This window comes from Gigantopelta aegis, chromosome 2, assembly GCF_016097555.1.
Source record: "Gigantopelta aegis isolate Gae_Host chromosome 2, Gae_host_genome, whole genome shotgun sequence".
Classification (NCBI taxonomy): Eukaryota; Metazoa; Mollusca; class Gastropoda; order Neomphalida; family Peltospiridae; genus Gigantopelta; species Gigantopelta aegis.
The window spans coordinates 53,795,093-53,814,206 of record NC_054700.1 but is presented as its reverse complement, the minus strand read 5'-3'; the positions used below and the strand labels follow the sequence as shown (position 1 = coordinate 53,814,206).

The 19,114-nt window shown below is 38.2% G+C and overlaps 1 protein-coding gene across 2 annotated transcripts in view; it reads left to right on the top strand.

The window, feature by feature from the left end:
• Positions 1–19,114, top strand: part of LOC121378953 (lachesin-like) — a 74,843-nt gene that overhangs the window by 38,951 nt on the left and 16,778 nt on the right. For both annotated transcript variants that reach the window (XM_041507364.1, XM_041507354.1), the window contains exons 2-3: positions 3,315–3,445; positions 8,061–8,274. In XM_041507364.1, coding sequence (XP_041363298.1) covers positions 3,315–3,445; positions 8,061–8,274 — 345 coding nt within the window. The remainder of the gene's footprint in view (positions 1–3,314; positions 3,446–8,060; positions 8,275–19,114) is intronic.

Genomic DNA, 19,114 nt, shown 5'->3' with positions numbered 1-19,114 from the left:
TTTCACTAAATGTTATATAACAAATAACAATAATTTACAACCATAGTTTACATTGTAATGAGTTACCGTTAATCCAAGACTATTCATTTCCCATAGATACAATCTGAACTACATACACTAAAACAATCGAGTCGAAAGTCGATTTAGATCAGCATGTTTTTTAATTATTTTTTTTTATTATTATTTTTTTTGGTTGTGACGTATCGATTCCCAGGAACCATCTAAAATTATTACACGACTAGCCAAAAGAATGATTGCTATAGTTACGGACTGTTCATGATTCCCATCAGTTCTTCATACACCGTGGGTTTTACTTAGAATTAGATCAGTGAACAGCGTCCGTCCAGTTCTGCAACCAAAAACAGGAATGTTCGTGATCTGCGGCTTGTCGGGAGATATTGGCGAAATGAAATTGCGACCGAAGGCAATCGACGCTTGTCAATTGCGCACGTTTATAAAGCCGGCGAAAATGACATGCCTGCGAGATTTATGTTTCACCCGGACGCGGATCTATTGCAGGTTATGTGGCGTTATGGCAATTAATTTACGTGGAATTGATTCCAGTCATTAAGTATTATATTTCGTAATGTTTATACGTTACGCTCCAATCAGCAGAACATTCGGACCTTTTATCGGATGGTTGAATTCTCATGACTTAGTCATACGGGTGTGACTGTGACTGGAATGGGGATTGAACCGTCAAAGGGAGTTGTTGTTTCTTTTTATTTGTTTGTTTGTTTTCTTTTATGTTCTGTTTATTTATGGTTGTTTTAGAAATACATGTTTTAATACATGTCTTTTTCATGTTTCATGAGGGAGACAGACAGACAGACAGACAGAGACAGATATATATATATATATATATATATATATATATATATATATATATATATATATATATATATATATATATATATATAGAGAGAGAGAGAGAGAGAGAGAGAGAGAGAGAGAGAGAGAGAGAGAGAGAGAGAGAGAGAGAGAGAGAGAGAGAGAGAGAGACAGACAGACAGACAGACAGAGACAGACAGAGAGAAAGCGTTTTTACATATAAATTGGATGTAAATAGTAAGCACAAGAATCAAGTTATAAGTAAAGGAAGTAAATACCAAATTTTGCAGGCTATTTGGTAGCCGTTATAGAGTGTGAATGAATGAATGAATGTTGGACGACACCAAAGCACACACAAAAAGAAGAAATATACTGCAACCCATGCAAGTAAAAAACCCACATTGTCTACGGCAAAACACACATGCCGTGGGGGAAAAGTCGAATATGTCCTATAGCGCACAGCTAAATAAAAGTGGCGTAGAGAATTACAAACTAACCACAGCATTGCTGATTACAGTGGACAGTTACAGGGGTTGTGGCTTAACCGTTATGGAGAGGTTCGCCTGTATTTATAAAAAGTTTTGTTTTGTTTAACGACACCACTAGAACACATTGATTTATTAATCATCGGCTATTGGATGTCAAACATTTGGTAATTTCGACATATAGTCTTAGAGAAGAAACCCGCTACATTTTTTTCATTATTAGCAAGGGATTTTTTTATATGCACCATCCCACAGACAGGACAGCACCTACCACGGTCTTTGATATATCATTCGTGGTGCACTGGATGGAGTGAGAAATAGCCCAATGGGCCCACCGACGGGGATCGATCCCAGAGCGACCGTGCACCAAGCGAGCGCTTTACCACCGGGCTACGTCCCGCCTCAACTGTATTTATAAAGTAGCGCAGATAAAAGCTAAACCGTCTAAAGATGACATGAATGCCGGCTACCTATAACAGTGAACTTGCTCGTGGCGTATCGCTTAAAGTATAAAGGCTTATTTTGGAAATTCATACGTCGTAATGAGACTAATCAAGACCTCCTTTATCGATTTGTTTGCTCTGGCGTTAAAGGCCAACATTGTGCGTTAACGTATTTAGACGGCACAAATGAAAACACCAGTCGACTAACTTCATTTTCCATAAATAATAGTTATTTTTGCAGGATTAAAGGTTCACTTGGACCAAATGAATTCCCACTGCCGAACATGCTAACATTTTATATTAAACTGATGTAATATTATAAGCGGTAACATATACACATTAAGGCAACACACCATTAAAAAGTGTGGAACTTCATATTTAGTCTGCAAGAAATTGCTTGGGTTGCTTTGTTTTGGCTGTTGTTATTTATTTATTTTTTATTTATTTATTTTTATTCTTCTTTTTTTTTTGGAGGGGGGAAGGGGTGGTGGTGATGGGTTGGTTGGATTGTGTGTGTTCACATGTTATTCAAGAGGTTTAGTGAATGTTTTTATTAGCAAACTTCATTTTTGCCAAACATCGCAGTTCATTTGTTTTTCTTGGTGGGTGTGGTGGTGGTGGTGGGGGGGGGGGGGGGGGCGCACCGTGCAGTGGTTTCAACCTCTACTATACCTTGCATAACAACTATTTGATAAATAAAATATTAGTTTATCGACAATACCCGGCACATAAATGTAGACAAATAATCAATCTCACCTATTACTAGCCTATCCGAACTACCGCTTTTTTTTTTTTACTCCGTACATATTTGAATGGTGCACCTTGACCTATGACACGGAACTCTCTGGTTTGGTATAGCGCAACCTACTGGCAGAGTCGTGGCCCTACAGCTAAGACTCACAACACACCAGAGCTAGGCCTGGGTCTGGCGAGTATGGTACCAGTCGAAAAAGAAAAAAAACACTGAATCGAATGTGACAAAACACATCGCATCTGTGTTAGCGCGAACTACAGATCCTCGTTCCGTGAAGCAACCTTAGCGCTAGGCTTGTTATGCACTTAAGATGATGCTCCCACTTGACTGTTTTTCGTCCCAGCCAGTGCACTACGACCGGTATTTCAAAGACCGTGGTATGTGCTATCCTGTCTGTGGGATGGTACATATAAAATACCCCTTGCTGCTAATTGAAAAACCTCCGCCTGTTACCGACCCCGGTCGGGCTGCTGGTGCTCTCTTGCACCTGCCAGTGCAGGTGGTCCCTTCTCCCAGCCTATCCTGTTCCTGTCCAAGACAAGCGTACGCTAAAACAGCTTGCTTTGAATGTGCACGTTAATCCCTATAACATAACATAATGGAAAAATTACCAAATGTTTGACATGCAATAGCCGATGATTAATAACTCAAAGTGCTCTAGTGGTGTCGTTAACGTAGATTTACACATGTATGTATATGTACACTGTACATGCTATGCATGCCTTAAATATCTCACCCGTTTAGCAGCCAAGTTTCTTAAAGGACCACTTTGCATATGTTTTTTTTTCTTTTTATTGCCAGCGTTTAAACAGAGCCAGAAGTCGCGGAATCGTCCGGAGCCGAGTTTTGTTTCCATAGAGACCAACTTCACGTTCACAGAAGGCGATCTGGCCAGACTCAGATGCTCAGTCAGTAACTTGGGAACCAAAAAGGTTTGTGAACGAAAACTAAATATGTACCTTTCATGGTTCATTTTCTGTGTAACCAGATGTTTTTACAACACCCCTAGTTTCGCACAAAATTTGAGTACCTTTTTTTCACAGTGGTACTAGATGAATTAAAATTGCTCATATTTTTAGCCCAGATGAAACTCTGTAAACTTTTTACAACCACACTCACATTTTTAACCAATCACAGGACTTGTGGTGTTAACTTCTCTATCAAAAGTTCGGGTGCACCTCGAACTTTGACCCAGCCGGAAATTATTTGGTTTAGTGCTACCATATGTTTCATTCTCGCAAATCATCTAATGTAATAAAGCAGCCACCTGTTTTTTTCTGATAATACCTTTGGTGGTTGATTATCACAGGTTTCATTGCATCTATATATTGGACGGGGTGGGACGTAGCCCAGTGGTATTATTTTGCGCTCTCTTGATGCGCGGTCGGTTTAGGATCGATCCCCGTCGGTGGGCCCATTTGGGCTATTTCTCATTCCAGCCAGTGCACCACGACTGGTATATCAAAGGCCGTGCTATGTGCTATCATGTCTGTGGCATGGTGCATATAAAAGATCCCTTGCTACTAATGGAAAAATGTAGCGCGTTTCCTCTCTAAGACTATATGTCAAAATTACCAAATATTTGACATCCAATAGCCGATGATTAATAAATCAATGTTCTCTAATGGTGTTGTTAAAGAAAACAAACTTTCATACTACATTTAGTGGCTGATTAACACAGGTTTGACTGCATCTGTGTATTGGACATTTATTTTAAAGACTGTCACAACAGCTAAATGAGCCAATATTATTTGGCTTAAAAATAGAGGCATTTAATTTGTCCAAAAAAAACAACTTTTTGTATGTAACTGAATTAAAGTTACATAGCCATAAATTAGAACAAATTATTTCATTTTTAGCAAACGCTAGCCGTTTAGACTGTTTACAAAATGGCTTATGGTAGCGAGCGTTAGATGAAGAAGAACGTTATTTACATTACCATGTATTTCACGTAACGTCTATGTAAGAATATATTCTGCGAAGAGATATTGTCCAGTGGGTTAAAAATAGTAAGGAACATCAAACCAATGAGTTATTTAAACACTACACGGGACAATCTACTTTTAATAATAAAAGGAAGTTTTGAAAAGACATTTCAGTATTTTATATTATTTTTGTCAATGTATCCCTGGATTTGTTTTTTAACCGGACTAATTAAGCCGCTATAGAAAGTAACGACACGATGGATGGTGGTGTAGTACGTTTGCCGTGCATCCCCGCTTCTAAACCGTTGATTGAAAACATATTTTATTGCATATAATATATACACATGTATATACACACGTTATCCAACTTACGACGCCCTCTCCATATTACAAACATTAAATTGTACAATAATGACGACTGCAGTTTTCAATAAATCAATCAATCATTCAAAGTAAACGTTGGTGAAAAAACACAAGAAAACAAACCGATTGAATAAACTGAAAGGATATAAAAGGAAAAGAAATAGAAGTAATCGATGGTTTAATAATATTAATTATTAAAGGGACAGACCCTAGTTTTTAAACACTAAGGCATACTTTTTACTATTAGAGCAGTTTTTGTTAACTTAACTCATACTTTACTTTGTTTAGATTATCCATTTCCGTACATCGAAGTGTTTTGTGGCATTCTAATGTTTTTAATATCACAAAATGCATTTCTGATATTTTTGAAAACGCACGTGCGTCTGAGAAGTAACAGTTATGGAATCGAGTTTTAGTCTATTTTTTGAGGATATTTCACCATTTCAAAGTCTCAGACTCATGTTTCACTCAATTGTAACTTTATCCAAATGTGTTACAGGTTTATAGATTAACTAAACTTAGTGTTAATTTTCACGGGTTGAAACTAGGGTATGTCCCTTTAACATTTTATCATCTCAGACAGCCCAACTGGTAAGTAATAACAATATAATAGTAAAAAGTAACAACAAATAAATAAATAAATGAATGATTCCGCACCCCGAGATAAAGTTTTCATTGTCAGATCGTTGTGTCTGTTTAATGTATTTGTGAACATGCTCAGATATTTGTTTATTGGTATCATCATTAAACGTGTCTCGACCGTTACTTTTGATATGCACTTGGATGACGTCGATTTTGAATTCTTTCGCAATGAAAAAAACAAACAAAACCTACATGAATTTTCGATGGTTATAAACACATCATTAGACAGTTCCCTAGCAATGTTAAAAGCTGTTTTGTCTCTAGTAACCTTGTTACCCCCCCCCCCCCCACCCCCACCCCCACTTGGTTATATAACCATCTGGATTCCTGTACGATGATTAAGTAGCGTTACTGGGTACATGCACAATGATCTTGTAAACAAACGTTCCAGTACAGACAGGGGTCTGTTTTATTCATCTCAGGGTCGGCCACTCTGTGGTGAGGTGTGGTATTAAAGTGGAGGTGATAAGATGCCTTTATGGCTGTGAAATCTTTCCTACTTTGTAATAAAACGTGTCGGTGTTTTATTATCAGCAGTTTTAAAGTTCCTCTTTCCGAGGCTAAGAGCTATTCTAAAAAACAAAGATTGCATGGGGTTGTGAGTAGAGCAATGTTTGTCGAATACTTCACGTTCAAACGACGATAAATAATTGGTGTCGTTAAATAAAACAAGCTTTCCTTTATGTTACGACACCCACCACATGTTATCTTGGTCGGCTTAGGATCGATACCCGTCGGTGGGCCATTTGGTTTATTTCTCGTTCTAGCCAGTGCACCACAGCTGGTATACCAAATACCGTGGCGTGGTCTCCCCAAGATGTGGTTGTAAGTATTTCTGTTGAGCACAAAAAATTATTGTACTTTTTTTTTTCTCTAAAAGAAGGAGATTGCATACAATCTGACAAACAATAATAGAAATAGGAAACTTTATAAACGTCAAAAAATAAAAGGACAAGTCGACAACTGCTTCACGATTCTGTAGTAACAAAGAGCCTTTGTTGCAAGCGCCGGAAGTAATTTAGTGCATGTTTGGGCCGCTTAGCGCACATGCAAATCAAGGGCAGATAAGTATGTTTCTAATAGAGATCATACTGTCTGTCGGATGGTGCATTTAAAAGATCCCTAGCGTGTTTCCTCTCTAAGACTATGTCAAAATTACCAAATGTTCGACATCCAATAGCCGATGATTTATAAATCAATGTGCTCCAGTGGTGTCGTTAAACAAAACTAACTAACTAACCTTCCCCGCGATTACTAGAACAAAATAGTAAACGCAGTGGCGGGTCCAGTGTAAATTCAAGCATTAATAACAACGAGACTGTGAAGTTGGCGTATGGGAGGGGGGTGGGGGTGTATTGATTTGCATTAAAAAAAAATTATTTTAAATATTGTCACAACAGACATGGGCTATGCCATTCTCATATCAAAAATATTTCTCCCCTGCAACCTTTTTATTTGCCTGATTCTCAGTCGATTCATAGACTGGCTATGCTAATACCTACGCAGCCCCCCACCCATTTCATCGGTGCTAATAAACAACCAATTCAAACACCTACCTCTATTGATATATCCACCTAAAAATAATACAGCGGAACATCACTGTAGGTAACAAACGTCATTTGGTAGCAGTAGATTCATACACATTTTATATTTAAACACATTTAAAATAAATATGCTCATAAATGTCAAACAGCAATTGTGTTAGCACATTTCTCAAAATAAAATTATATCCAGAAGAATGTACGCAGTATCGCTTTGACATCAATGAGCTTTAATTGAATGAATGTTGACGTTGTTATCGTAACGTTTCCGGCAATTTTCGTAACTTAACGGAAAATGTCGGAATACCATTGAAATGTGTGTGGATGATCTGGCAGGAATACGTATATGTGAGTTAAGGCCCAAAATACACAGAAGCGTGTCTGGCCAGGCCCTTTGGCACCTCAGGGGCGGGTGAGAGGCCGGGGTCACACACCCCACTTGAGGACGAAACTACCTTTTTGATGTTCTTTCTTTTGTTGTTTTCGTGTGGTGTGTGTGTGTGTGTGTGTGTGTGTGTGTGTGTGTGTGTGTGTGTGTCTGGTCCTACTCCTATATAAAGAGTGCTCTCCGAGATCTAGTCCCTACAAATGTCTTATTTTGCTTTATATATAGCAACAGGGGGCCTACCCCAGAAACAAAATGGGTTATGTTTATGGTTAGGGTTAAAATCATGCAGTAATGATAAGTAAGTAATTTTGTCAAAAAGTTAACTTCCAAAAAACATTTTTTTTAAATCTGCTAAATGTTTTGGGTATGGCGCCATACCCGTTTTACCCTCTGGCAGAAACCCTGATAGATTTGTTTTTTTATGTACTCATAATTACAAAATCCAACATATTTACATCAATTCTACCATGTAAACGGGAGGAACAATTGCAGTTACCACTTTCCCACATAATCGATGATGGATTTTTATAATCTTTTTATCCCCTTTTAATGATATATGTATTTTATTTTAATGTGTGTAATGCCTATGGATTGTATGTTTACGGCTAATAAAGTATATATCAAATCGGTATAGCCAACCCGATCAGTTTCCGATTATGATCGATGATTGGAACATTGTTACTTGCAGGTGATCTGGCGCCGCATGTCCGACCCGAACCCACTGACGATCGGACAGCGGACGTTCGTGGAGGACCGGCGGATCACGGTGGAGCACTCCCCCCTCCACCCCGACTGGAACCTCATCATCAAACAGGTGCGGCGGGACGACGCGGGGGTGTACGAGTGTCAGGTCAGCTCCAGGTCAAGGTTTCTGCGCTGGAATGTCAGTCTGTATGTCATCGGTGAGTCGGTAGTCATGGTAATAAGTCTCACTCCCATCTCGCCCATTAAAAGTTATTTTTAAATCAATTTTTAATACAAAATATTGCTTAAACACATTATTTAATTAAATGTATATGCGAATATTTTGGTTCTGTGGTATACTAAGTTAATCTTTCCTATGTTTTATTATTATTATGTTTTTAAAATTTATTTCTTCTTTCTTTAAATCCTTCTTTTATTCGTTCTTTGGGCTGTTGTTCAGGTTTTGATTTTTGTTAAACGTCTTGGAGTGGCAGTCCTCCTATTTTTAGTTTTTATTTCTTCTTTCTTTCTTTCTTTGTCTGTTTCTTCTTTCTTTCTTTAAATCCATCTTTTATTTGTTCTTTGAGCTCTTGTGCAGGTTTTGATTTTGGTTAAACGTCTTGGAGTGGTAGTCCTACAAACTGAAATAGGACATAACATCTAGGGAGGGGCGGCACGTTTGTCTTGTCTTTTTGTCATTTTTTGTTCGTCCTTTTGTTCTATCTATCTTTTTTCCATCGATTATATTCCTTTTTTAGTTCTTTTATTCATTCATACTTTTTTCTTTCTGTCTTCAATTATATTTTCCTGTTTATTATCTTCCATTTGTTTTGTTGTTTCTTTTTCACTTTTTTTTTTTTTTTTTTTGGTTTCATTCTGTCCTTCTTAGTTCATTTATTATTTCCTTTTTTAAGTTCTCTCTTTCTTTTGTTTCATTCTTTTCTTCTTTTTTCTTTCTTTCTTTCTTTCCATCCTTCCTTCTTTCTTTCTTTCTTTCTTTCTTCTTTGTTTTCAGTATATTACAAACCACAGAAAGTAAGACAATTACGTAGTGTTCACCTAACTCCCAGGGCTACTTCATTATTAACCGATCTATCGGTTGAGAAAATACACGAAAAAGAGAAACACCTGTCCCACGTTTCACTTACAATTGCTTCCCCTGCGCCGCCAGTCATTTCAACCAGCCTGGTATCCGTTACGGAATCACACCACTATCACAGTGCCGCCGACCAATTTAGTTCTATTTCACTTCATTTCATTTCAACTTATTTTCGTGCTTATATCCAAATATGGTTCAAGCACGCTGTCCTGGGCACACACCTCAGCTATCTGGATTGTCTGTCAAGGACAGTGGTGTTCTATTAAAAATAGTGTATTTTTGTTTAGTGGTCCCCTACCGGTCCTACCGGAGTGGATTATAGGTTTCATCTCCGTCCTTCCGTCCGTCTGTCTGTCCGTCTGTCTGTCTGTCCGTCTGTAGTTTTCCTGACTTTTTTAGTCCCTTGCCGGTTCAACTGGAGGGGACTATAGGTTTCGTCTCCGTTCTTCTGTCTGTCCGTCCGTCCGTCTGTTAGACAATGCTTCAAAATATTGAGTTGAAATTTTGCATATAGCTTTATCATGTACTCTAACAGATCAAGTTTGAATTTCATAGCGATTTGCCCATTCTTGACAAGAGTTATGACCCTTGTATTTAGGAGAGACGGAAATGTGTTTTCCGGATTTTTTTTTTTTTTTTTTTTTTTTTTTTTTTTGCAGTGCCTCAAGTTATTGAGGCAGAATTTTATGTGTAGCTTTATCATGTACTGTTACAGATCGAGTTTGACTTCGATGGCGATTTTACACCCCGTAATTGTTTAAAACAAGGTAGATTCCTGCATCTGGAACTGAATGCGAAATCATGTACATGCAGTATGTTGCCTGTATCAAGAGGTTTAGTGAGGGTTGCTTCCTCTCGAAGTAAACAAGAAGAAGAAGACGTTTGTTTTCAGTTAATGACACCACTAGAGCACACTGATTAATTAATCATCGGCTATTGGATGTCAAACATTTGGTAATTAAGTTTGTTTTGTTTAATGACACCACTAGAGCACATTGATTAATTAATCATCGGCTATTGGATGTCAAACATTTGGTAATTAAGTTTGTTTTGTTTAATGACACCACTAGAGCACACTGATTAATTAATCATCGGCTATTGGATGTCAAACATTTGGTAATTCTGACTTGTAGTCATCAGTGGAAACCAGCTACATTTTTTCTAATGAAACAAGAAATCTTTTATATGCACTTTCCCACAGACAGGAAAACACATACCACGGCCAGATGTGGTGCATTGATTGGAACGAGAAAAACCCAATCAGCTGAATGGATCCACCGAGGTGGTTCGATCCTGTGACGCAAGCACCTCAAGCGATTCTCAACTCGAAGTAAAGAATGATAAGATTACAAACACCGGTGTCGGTGGTTTCGTGGTTAGGCCATCGGACATAAAGCTGGTAGATAGTGGGTTCGCAACCCGGTATCGGCTCCCACCCAGAGCGAGTTTTAACGACTCAATGGGTAGGTGTAAGACCACTATACCCTCTTCTCTCTCTCTAACCACTAACCCACTGTCCTGGACAGACAGCCCAGATAGCTGAAGTGTGTGCCCAGGACAGCGTGCTTGAACCTTAATTGGATATAAACACGAAAATAACATGAAATGAAATGATTACAAATTCTAGGTGACAACCATTGTTATTTTTGTTTGTTGTTTGTTTTTTTGTTTTTTGGTTGTTGGGGTTTTTTTTTGGTTTTTTTTTTTTAGGGGGGGGGGGGGTTCTTGGTGTTTTTTGTTGTTTGGTTTTGGGGTGGGTTTTTTAGGTGTGTGTGTGTGTGTATGTCTTTTTGTAAAGTGAATTCATAGGAGCTATTACCTTCTTCCAAGGTAGAAAATAAGCTATGTAAAATTGTGGTGAGTCACCAAGTCTTCACGCTCTCTTCACCCGACCCCACCGCCAGCGGAGTGCTAATGGTAAAACGTCACGCTGGTTTCGTATGGGCGGTACGAGAGGGGATGAAATCAACCAGATGCCTTTAGATTACTCACCACCAGCGCTCTGTGAACACTGTGTTTCAAATCTAATCTCAATGACGTTGTTAATAGTGCAAAATTACACTTTGTGAAAGCCAATAAATCAATTAAAATCAAACTCGTGCCTTGCATACAAATCCTGAAAAAAGAATGGAACACGGAAAACACGTCTCGAAGACGGAATTTTGACTGTCGTATCCGATAGTAATGGTAAAAGAAAATGATTAAATGGGTCGAATTTACAAAGTCTGTTTATTACTTACACGCGTGTAACTACATACATTTACAATGCTTAAACACCAGGGCCCGTATTTTCGAAAGCATCTTAGCTACAACATATCGTAGCTAGTTACGAGCAAAATACGAATGTCGTAGATTTAAGATACGACAGATTTTTGAAGGTATCGTAAAGTTCTCTTAGTGTATCATGATTTATCGTAAACAAAAATGGGAACTCTCATTAAATGGAGACAAAAAAAAAAAAGATGGGGTGTTTCTCGGTGATGTCATCAAGGAAATTTCCTCTAAACTCATCTCGGTACAGCTGACTTGGCAGAATGGATATTATGCAAGCGTCCGAACCACCGACAAAGAGGCCCCATAAGGGAAACCTGGGTTCCACAGAATTGGAAATATTAATTTCGGATGTGGGGGAGACGTCCAACTTTATTTTCTCTTCTTTTGGCTGTTTAACAGTGATTAGGCTACATTAGACTCAGAACACAAAGTACTATACACATAATTCAACTTTTAAAATTATTTTATTATGAATATTTTAGACCAGTGGTAAAGCTCTCGCTTTATGCGCGGTCGGTCTGGGATCGATACCCGTCGGTGGGTACATTGGGCTATTTCTCGTCTCAGCCAGTGCACCACGACTGGCCATGGTAGGCCTATGTGTTATCCTGTCTATGGGTGGTGCATATAAAATATCCCTTGCTACTAATGGAAAAATGTAGTGGGTTTTCTCATTAAGATTATATGTCGACGAAATTACCAAATGTTTGACATCTACTAACCGATGATTAATAAATCAATGTGCTCTAGTGGTGTCATTAAACAAAACAAACTTTTAATTTTATACTTTAATAATAAAAAAAAATCACAAATCCATTAAGGAAAATGGATACAGCCTAAGGGGCCGTTCAAATATTTGTGTCAAAATTAGACACCCTCCCTCCCCCGTAACGCTAAACCATACACCCCGCAATTTTTAAAACACATGCTATAGTGTTTATGTACTTATGAATAAACTGATTTTATTTGATTTGGTTTGTTTGCGATTTGGAAAAGCGCTGATCAGTGGTATAGGGGAGCGGGGACACGTACCAGTACCAGTAAGACATTTGAAATAGTAATTTTGGAACAGTTTCATGTCTATTTTTTATTAATGTAATTAGTGAAAAATTGTTAATTGGGTTAACTTCAGTAATATTTCTTTTATTTTGGGCTTTCCGATGCATTGTTTAGGTGCATGTCACATTTCACACCTGTGCCTTCTTTAACAACCCCGATTAGGTCCCATTATATCGATTGGTAAATTTTCTGAAATAAGTAGCGTAACAATCAAAGGCCACGGTTGCAATACGCCGTTTTAAAGTTTTGACGGCAAAATACTTCGAGTTAAACAAAACTGGGGAGCTGTATCTTCGTCATTGTCATGAAATAAGAAGTAAGGCGCCATATTGGTTTCTAGTCTACGACAGGTAGGAACCTGTCGTAGGATCTACGATGTGTTTACGATATTTTGGAGTTACGACACTTTCGAAAATACGCTACGACATTTGTCGCAGTCACTTACGACGTATTTACGACATATCGTGGCTAAGATGGCGTCGAAAATATGGGCCCAGAAACACATTGAATATACAGACACAGATATTCTGAACTAGAAAATATATTTAATATGTTAGTTTAATCGTAGAAATATTTTATTAGTCGGAAACATCTCACAATGCAGCAAAGTCAGGAATGTCCCATTAATGAAATCGTTTTGCTGAGTCGGTTCAATAAGTGGTCAGATCTGTGTCATCGAAACAACTGGTTCTCCGTTAGTGTCAGATGGATATCTAACAAACAAAATAAAAATAATAACTTGCTGTTGCTCTCAACACTCTGTAAATGTCAACAAATAAATTAGCAATCTATCACGCAGGAATATTCAAGTTAAAGGGACACACCCTAGTTATGGCTAGTTGTTAACCATTACGGCGTTGTTTTTCGCTATTAAACCCCATTTTTCACAAATAAAATTGCACTTTACTTACATTTTATTATTTAGAATACACATTTCCGTTCACATGAAGTGCTTTTTGGTAATCCTGATGTTTGTAAAACCACGAAATGCTTTTTTTTGCATTTTTTCATAAGACGTGCTGTCGAGAAAAAACCGTTAAGCAAACGAGGTCCAATCTATTTTTAGAGAGACTATTTCCATTTCAGTGTCACAGACGTTGGTATATCACGTGACCGTTATCATTTTGGTTCGGTTTGTTTTCTCGTGCACGGTTCGCGCAACAAACATCCGACTTGTTGTTGTTCATTTGTGACATTTTTCTTCATAGTTCGTGAACATTTTCAGTAACAATAAAGTTCAGACAAGTAAGTGTCTCAATACAAAACGTTACAAACCCTTAAAACCAATAATTTTGCTAAGTCTTACGATATCTGGAGAGGGGATACAACCAGGACAGAACAGTTGGAACATGTCCAGGAGAGGTGAAACGAACGCACCCCAAGTGTGTGAAATTTGTCGTGACGTAGGCATTGTTGTGCTTCGAGCAACTTCTACCGGTGACATCAGAATACAAACTTTCAAAATTATTTCAAGCAATTGGGACATGGGGATTCCCATAGTATTTTTCAATATAAAACCTGCTTTTTCACTCCATTTGATAAAAACGTGATCTAAGTGTGTTACAGGTTTGTAGATTAACCAAATTATAATTTATTTTCGCTGGATGGAACTAGGGTGTGCGGCTTTAAGTACAGATGTATTGATCTTATCATACGCGCATGGTTTATGTGCATGCGTTTTATTTTGATGTTAAACACATAAATAAGTGTAATAAGATAAATAAGTGTACATGTATTAAGAATTACTGTACTGGTCGATCAACGGAATGTAAGGAATGAAAGAACGGACGAACCACCAACAACAAATGAAAGGGAAGAGAAGAAACCTGTTCAACACAACATGCTCCAAGTGAATTTTTTTTTCTTTTTCTATTAGGTTATTTCTCGTTCCAGCCAGTGCACCACGACCCGTATATCAAAGCCCGCGGTATGTGCTATTCTGTCTGCGGGATGGTCCATATAAAAGATCCCTTGACATCCAATAGCTGATGATGTATTAATCAATGTGCTCTAGTGGTGTCGTTAAACAAAACAAACGTCCTCTCTAAGAGTGTATGTCAAAATTACCAAATGTTTGACATCCAATAGCCGGTGATTAATAAATCAATATGATCTAGTAGTGTCGTTAAACAAAACAACCTTATATGGCATAAATATGGCAATATCATCAATAGTATCCCGTGATCAACTAATACTCCCTCAGTGTTGCTTTCACGGCGAAGTCTGGTTTAGTGGTGATGCGATCACGATATCAATGTAACGGTCCCCATTGGGCTATTTCTCGTTTCAGCCAGTGCTCCTCATCTGGTATAACAAAAGCCGTGGTATGTACTCTCCTGTCTTTGCGATGGTGCATATAACAATCTCTTGCTGCTAATGGAAAAGAGTAGCCAATGAAGTGGCGACAGCGGGTTTCCTCTCTATATATCTATGTAGTCCTTAACCATATGTCTGACGCCATGTAACCGTAAATAAAATGTGTTGAGTTTGTCGTTAAATAAAACATTTCCTTCCTTCCTTCTTCAATGTAACGGCCCTACCTATTCATTTGTCGTTAGTGATGTTACAATATTCGAGTTTTATCAAAAATGTATCAGTTTGGTTCTATGGATGTGAAAACTGATTATAAAACTACATAATCGATTGTGTGGTGAAATGTTAACTTTCCGGTAGAGCATGACTAGAACCCTTAAGACATCGCTCGCTTCTGTCTAAATTCATTGTGAAAAGTTCCTGCACATTTAAACTATGGCTCTTTGGAATGAATGAATTGATGAATGTTTAACGACACCCCAGCAATGGCTATTTGGTGTCGAACTTATGATTACAAATTAAACAAAGACAATGCGATCAGTATTTACAAAATGGAAAATTAACATATCACAGTCATCGAGAGGCAACACTTACCGATTATACAAAGAACAACTATTTTTCGAAAGCTATATTAATAAACTACATAAAAACAACCTGTTGACAACACTCTTAAAATTTAGAACGTCTAACCATTACCTACCCGTTGAAACTGGACGTTGGAATAAGATAGAATTTATACACTACATAATGTAATGGACATTGGCGACGAGTTCCATTATCTTTTCATTTGCCTTTTTTTATAATTCAAGAGGCCATTTGCTACACCCATATTATTACACGCGACCAAGTACTTATAAATTTAGAGAACTAATGGAAAATAAACGAATTAGTACTCTAAAGAAATTAGCATGCTTCATAAATATAATAATTAATTAATTCAAACGCCCTTGTGTTGTCTTGTTATTTCGATATTAAACTGATAGAAAGAGAGTAACTGCAGTGTCGCCACACAGACTACGCCTTACGATACAACAGCAAGCTTAAGGAATCTTCTTATGCACTTATTTCATAGACAAGATGATACCACTGTCATTGACGGGGCACTGTTTGCGACGGGAAAAAACAAACGAACGAAACAACGAACCGGACTAAATAGGAGCGAACCGGAACTACGAATTTATTGTTTCTCCCAACGGCCAAACGAAAATTTAAATAATTTAGTCAAAGATCATTGCGAATGTATTTTCCCGTATAATGCTTTATATATATTTAAAACACGTGAAGGAGAGGTCGTGTTTAAAAACAGGAACATTTCAGAACATGTGTTTTATTTTGTTGAGAGGAAGTCTTGCAAGGAATGACAGTTCAGGATAGCTCCTTTTATGGCATTCAAGACTGTAAAACTAATGTTGGTGCTACACCAAATACGGTCTTGCCAATGCGCATCGATGCGCTTTGAACTGGAAGTGAACAGAACTGAAAGTTGGTCATGACGCTGCTGACACACCAACCGGGAAAGCATATTAATTCGCAAAAAAACACAAAGTTTAACGACACCACTAGAGCACTTTGATTTATTAATTATAGGCTATCAAAAAAAAACCAGAAAGAAAAAGACCAAAAAACCCACAACAAAACAAACCCACAACAAAACAAATAAACAAAACAACAAAAAACCCACTTGAAATGTTTTCAAAGAACTGTATTTTTATACATAATATTTTCTCTAATATTAAAGCTACGTATATGGAATTCTACGAACGTGAACAATGGTAAATAATGCCAAAACGATAAGACATTAATAGTAGAAGACAAAGATTTAATCCCGAATCTCTCGAGTCTTGGTATCAATATGTGCCGTCGTTACGACAGAAGCAATAACCGAAGTCGGTCCTAGACTGTCTGTATGTATTATTGTATGTAATAGTAATCTTGTCCGTCGGTATTGCAAAATGTTCCAAATACCATTCTCTAGCTGCCAGCAGTAGCAACCTATTCCGGAACAACCATTACCCAACGTAAGTTAATTAGGAATGAAATAAAAATCAATGGATGGACCCAATGTCAGACAAACTACTTTTGTCTCGAGTATTGCTGTTTTCCATATTTCTCGCTCTCCGAAAATGGATTCTTAGTGTTGCTTGTTTCAGCTAAATAAATATTTCCGTTTGGCTGGTGGCTAATCCCGGAACCCTCATTTTGATGTAGTGAACATGAATTTGAAATGTGCATTGATGGAATTCTGTAAGCCATTCATTTCGTCACCTAGACCAAGCCACAGGCCATGCCAGAAACAGGGGTGGGGGTGGGGAGGGGCATGTCTGAACCTTGAATGAGAAATCTGTTTGGAGTTCATCACAGAAAGACATAACGGTACCGTTAACTAAAAACAGGGCCCAGGCGGACATTCCCGAATCCTAAATGAATTTGGGCATTTAAAACATGTTTGTAGTTGGAGTTCATAACAGAAAAAAGTTAAAGTTTGTTTCATTTAACGATTCCACAAGAGCACATCGATTTATGAATCATCGGCTATTGGATGTTAAAAATTTGGTAACTTTGACACATAGTCTTAGAGATGAAACCTGCTACATTTGCTTCCATTAGTAGCAAGGGATCTTTTATATGCACCATCCCACAGACAAGATAGTACATGCCGCGACCTTTGATATACCAGTCGTGGTGCGAGAAATACCCCAATGAGCTCACCGACGGGGATCGATCCCAAACCGACCGCGCATCAAGCGAGCGCTCTACCACTGGGCTACGTCCCGCAGTCGTCACAGTAAGACATAACTGTAGCGTGAAATAATACCGTTTACCGGATCGCATGTCATAGGGTCAACACGCGTTGTTGGTTCGTTGATACGCCTCACTTTATGCCCTGTTTAGTTACTCATTGTCTCTCATACCGGCCTCGGTGGCGTCCTGGCAGGCCATCGGTCTACAGGCTGCTAGGTACTGGGTTCGGATCCCATGTCATAGGGTCAACACGCGTGGTTGGTTTGTTGATACGCCTCACTTTATGCCCTGTTTAGTTACTCATTGTCTCTCATACCGGCCTCGGTGGCGTCGTGGCAGGCCATCGGTCTACAGGCTGGTAGGTACTGGGTTCGGATCCCAGTCGAGGCATGGGATTTTTAATCCAGATACCGACTCCAAACCCTGAGTGAGTGCTCCGCAAGGCTCAATGGGTAGGTGTAAACCACTTGCACCGACCAGTGATCAATAACTGGTTCAACAAAGGCCATGATTTGTGCTATCCTGCCTGTGGGAAGCGCAAATAAAAGATCCCTTGCTGCCTGTCGTAAAAAAGAGTACCCTATGTGGCGACAGCGGGTTTCCTCTAAAAACAGTGTCAGAATGACCATATGTTTGACGTCCAATAGCCGATGATAAGATTAAAAATCAATGTGCTCTAGTGGCGTCGTTAAATAAAACAAACTTTACTTTACTTTCATTGTCTCTCATTTGACAAAAGAGTTATCACTTTTCCAACGACGGAGGCGATGCTTCAATTTTCGTGTCTGGCCCAGCGTTAGGTTTTCGAGTTTTAAGTCCATTTATCAGAAATTATAAATCATTGTATAAGTATACGAATGAAACTTGGTTTATAGTTGCACTCTTTTCAATGCATGTTTCAAAATGTAAAATTATCAAATTAAACATATTATATATATATATATATATATATATATATATATATATATATATATATATCTCTCTCTCTCTCTCTCTCTCTCTATATATATATATATATATATATATATATATATATATATATATATATATACAAGAACTAGATTAATAATTAATTTTACATCTCAAATTATTTCTGTTATAAAATTACAGATTTAATTATTTTTATTTTTATCATGTATTAAGATGAATGAACACCCGTGGATGCAGCTATGAGAGCCATGGAATCAGTTTATGACAGACGAGACATTTGATTCTGCTTATTCCTTTTTCTTTTTCTAATGCTAGGCTCAGTCTACCAAATGCCAGCAGAAAGTTGGCCAACTTTCTGCTGTCACGACTTCTACGACTGTCCAGTTGCTAGTCTGAGCGCTCTTACAACTCGATTCTCGTCGTGTAACCCATTAGTTGCTAGTCTGAGCGCTCTTACAACTCGATTCCCGTCGTGTAACCCATTAGTTGCTAGTCTGAGCGCTCTTACAACTCGATTCCCGTCGTGTAACCCATTAGTTGCTAGTCTGAGCGCTCTTACAACTCGATTCCCGTCGTGTAACCCATTAGTTGTTAATCTGAGCGCTCTTACAACTCGATTCCCGTCGTGTAACCCATTAGTT